Below are 3,426 nucleotides of genomic sequence, written 5' to 3'. Positions count from 1 at the left end.
TACTGTCTCTCTCTCTCTCACACACACACAGTACTGTCTCTCTCCCTCTCTCTCTCACACAGTACTGTCTCTCTCTCTCTCTCACACACACAGTACTGTCTCTCTCTCTCTCTCTCACACAGTACTGTCTCTCTCCCTCTCTCACACACAGTACTGTCTCTCTCTCTCTCTCACACACAGTACTGTCTCTCTCTCCCTCTCTCACACAGTACTGTCTCTCTCTCTGTATATACAGCGGCTCCTCGTCTCCCGGAACAATGTCTGTAAACAAGACCCGAAGTGGGGACATGTGTGTCACCACGCGTGTTCTCCCCGGCACTGACCCCGGCACAGCCCTGCTCTCTTCGGACCGGACCCCCACGCTCCAGTCGTGGACTACCGTGGCAACTCAGCAAATGAAGAAGCTGCACACCAAGTCCCTGGGGGTGGGTGACAGGGAGCTGTGACCCTCCCCCCGCAGGGTGACACAGTGACACAGACAGAAGGAAGCTATGAGCCTGTCCCTCCCCCCGCAGGGTGACACAGTGACACAGACAGAAGGGAGCTATGAGTCTGTCCCTCCCCCAGCAGGGTGTCACAGTGACACAGACAGAAGGGAGCTATGAGACTGTCCCTCCCCCCGCAGGGTGACACAGTGACACAGACAGAAGGGAGCTATGAGCCTGTCCCCCCCCCCCCCCGCAGGGTGACACTGTGACAGACAGAAGGGAGCTATGAGCCTGTCCCTCCCCCCACAGGGTGACACAGTGACACAGACAGAAGGGAGCTATGAGACTGTCCCTCCCCCCGCAGGGTGACACAGTGACACAGACAGAAGGGAGCTATGAGCCTGTCCCTCCCCCCGCAGGGTGACACAGTGACACAGACAGAAGGGAGCTATGAGTCTGTCCCTCCCCCAGCAGGGTGTCACAGTGACACAGACAGAAGGGAGCTATGAGACTGTCCCTCCCCCCGCAGGGTGACACAGTGACACAGACAGAAGGGAGCTATGAGCCTGTCCCCCCCCCCCCCGCAGGGTGACACTGTGACAGACAGAAGGGAGCTATGAGCCTGTCCCTCCCCCCACAGGGTGACACAGTGACACAGACAGAAGGGAGCTATGAGACTGTCCCTCCCCCCGCAGGGTGACACAGTGACACAGACAGAAGGGAGCTATGAGCCTGTCCCTCCCCCCGCAGGGTGACAGTGACACAGACAGAAGGGAGTTATGAGTCTGTCCCTCCCCCCGCAGGGTGACACAGTGACACAGACAGAAGGGAGCTATGAGCCTGTCCCTCCCCCCGCAGGGTGACACAGTGACACAGACAGAAGGGAGCTATGAGTCTGTCCCTCCCCCCCCCCCCGCAGGGTGACACAGTGACACAGACGGAAGGGAGCTATGAGTCTGTCCCTCCCCCCGCAGGGTGACACAGTGACACAGACAGAAGGGAGCTATGAGTCTGTCCCTCCCCCCGCAGGGTGACACAGTGACACAGACAGAAGGGAGCTATGAGTCTGTCCCTCCTCCCGCAGGGTGACACAGTGACACAAACAGAAGGGAGCTATGAGTCTGTCCCTCCCCCCGCAGGGTGACACAGTGACACAGACAGAAGGGAGCTATGAGACTGTCCCTCCCCCCGCAGGGTGACACAGTGACACAGACAGAAGAGAGCTATGAGTCTGTCCCCCCCCCCCCCCGCAGGGTGACACAGTGACACAGACGGAAGGGAGCTATGAGTCTGTCCCTCCCCCCGCAGGGTGACACAGTGACACAGACAGAAGGGAGCTATGAGTCTGTCCCTCCTCCCGCAGGGTGACACAGTGACACAGACAGAAGGGAGCTATGAGTCTGTCCCTCCCCCCACAGGGTGACACAGTGACCTAGACAGAAGGGAGCTATGAGCCTGTCCCTCCCCCCACAGGGTGACACAGTGACAGACAGAAGGGAGCTATGAGCCTGTCCCTCCCCCCACAGGGTGACACAGTGACCTAGACAGAAGGGAGCTATGAGTCTGTCCCTCCCCCCGCAGGGTGACACAGTGACACAGACAGAAGGGAGCTATGAGCCTGTCCTTCCCCCCGCAGGGTGACACAGTGACAGACAGAAGGGAGCTATGAGTCTGTCCCTCCCCCCGCAGGGTGACACAGTGACACAGACAGAAGGGAGCTATGAGCCTGTCCCTCCCCACGCAGGGTGACACGGTGACACAGACAGAAGGAAGCTATGAGCCTGTCCCTCCCCCTGCAGGGTGACACAGTGACACAGAAGGGAGCTATGAGTCTGTCCCTCCTCCCGCAGGGTGACACAGACAGAAGGGAGCTATGAGTCTGTCCCCCCCCCCCCCCCGCAGGGTGACACAGTGACAGACAGAAGGGAGCTATGAGTCTGTCCCTCCCCCCGCAGGGTGACACAGTGACACAGACAGAAGGGAGCTATGAGCCTGTCCCTCCCCCCGCAGGGTGACACGGTGACACAGACAGAAGGGAGCTATGAGTCTGTCCCTCCCCCCGCAGGGTGACACAGTGACACAGAAGGGAGCTATGAGTCTGTCCCTCCCCCCGCAGGGTGACACAGACAGAAGGGAGCTATGAGCCTGTCCCTCCCCCCGCAGGGTGACACAGTGACACAGACAGAAGGGAGCTATGAGTCTGTCTCTCCCCCTGCAGGGTGACACAGTGACGCAGACAGAAGGGAGCTATGAGCCTGTCCCTCCCCCCCGCAGGGTGACACAGTGACACAGACAGAAGGGAGCTATGAGTCTGTTCCTCCCCCCGCAGGGTGACACAGTGACACAGACAGAAGTGAGCTATGAGCCTGTCCCTCCCCCCGCAGGGTGACACAGACAGAAGGGAGCTATGAGCCTGTCCTTCCCCCCGCAGGGTGACACAGTGACAGACAGAAGGGAGCTATGAGTCTGTCCCTCCCCCCGCAGGGTGACACAGTGACACAGACAGAAGGGAGCTATGAGCCTGTCCCTCCCCACGCAGGGTGACACGGTGACACAGACAGAAGGAAGCTATGAGCCTGTCCCTCCCCCTGCAGGGTGACACAGTGACACAGAAGGGAGCTATGAGTCTGTCCCTCCTCCCGCAGGGTGACACAGACAGAAGGGAGCTATGAGTCTGTCCCCCCCCCCCCCCCGCAGGGTGACACAGTGACAGACAGAAGGGAGCTATGAGTCTGTCCCTCCCCCTGCAGGGTGACACAGTGACACAGACAGAAGGGAGCTATGAGCCTGTCCCTCCCCCCGCAGGGTGACACGGTGACACAGACAGAAGGGAGCTATGAGTCTGTCCCTCCCCCCGCAGGGTGACACAGTGACACAGAAGGGAGCTATGAGTCTGTCCCTCCCCCCGCAGGGTGACACAGACAGAAGGGAGCTATGAGCCTGTCCCTCCCCCCGCAGGGTGACACAGTGACACAGACAGAAGGGAGCTATGAGTCTG

General features: G+C 60.0%; 1 protein-coding gene across 1 annotated transcript in view; it reads left to right on the top strand.

Annotated features, from left to right (window-relative positions):
• Positions 1-215: 215 nt before the first annotated feature.
• LOC142486060 (membrane-spanning 4-domains subfamily A member 4A-like) overlaps positions 216-3,426 on the top strand; it is a 55,807-nt gene continuing 52,596 nt past the window's right edge. The window contains exon 1 of the mRNA XM_075584728.1: positions 216-425. Within this exon, the coding sequence (XP_075440843.1) occupies positions 258-425 (168 nt within the window). The 5' untranslated portion in view covers positions 216-257. The remainder of the gene's footprint in view (positions 426-3,426) is intronic.

The sequence above is a fragment of the Ascaphus truei genome, unplaced genomic scaffold, assembly GCF_040206685.1.
Source record: "Ascaphus truei isolate aAscTru1 unplaced genomic scaffold, aAscTru1.hap1 HAP1_SCAFFOLD_722, whole genome shotgun sequence".
In the NCBI taxonomy this organism is placed as follows: domain Eukaryota; kingdom Metazoa; phylum Chordata; class Amphibia; order Anura; family Ascaphidae; genus Ascaphus; species Ascaphus truei.
The sequence above is the reverse complement of the archived record's forward strand: the minus strand, read 5'-3'. Positions and strand labels throughout refer to the sequence as shown.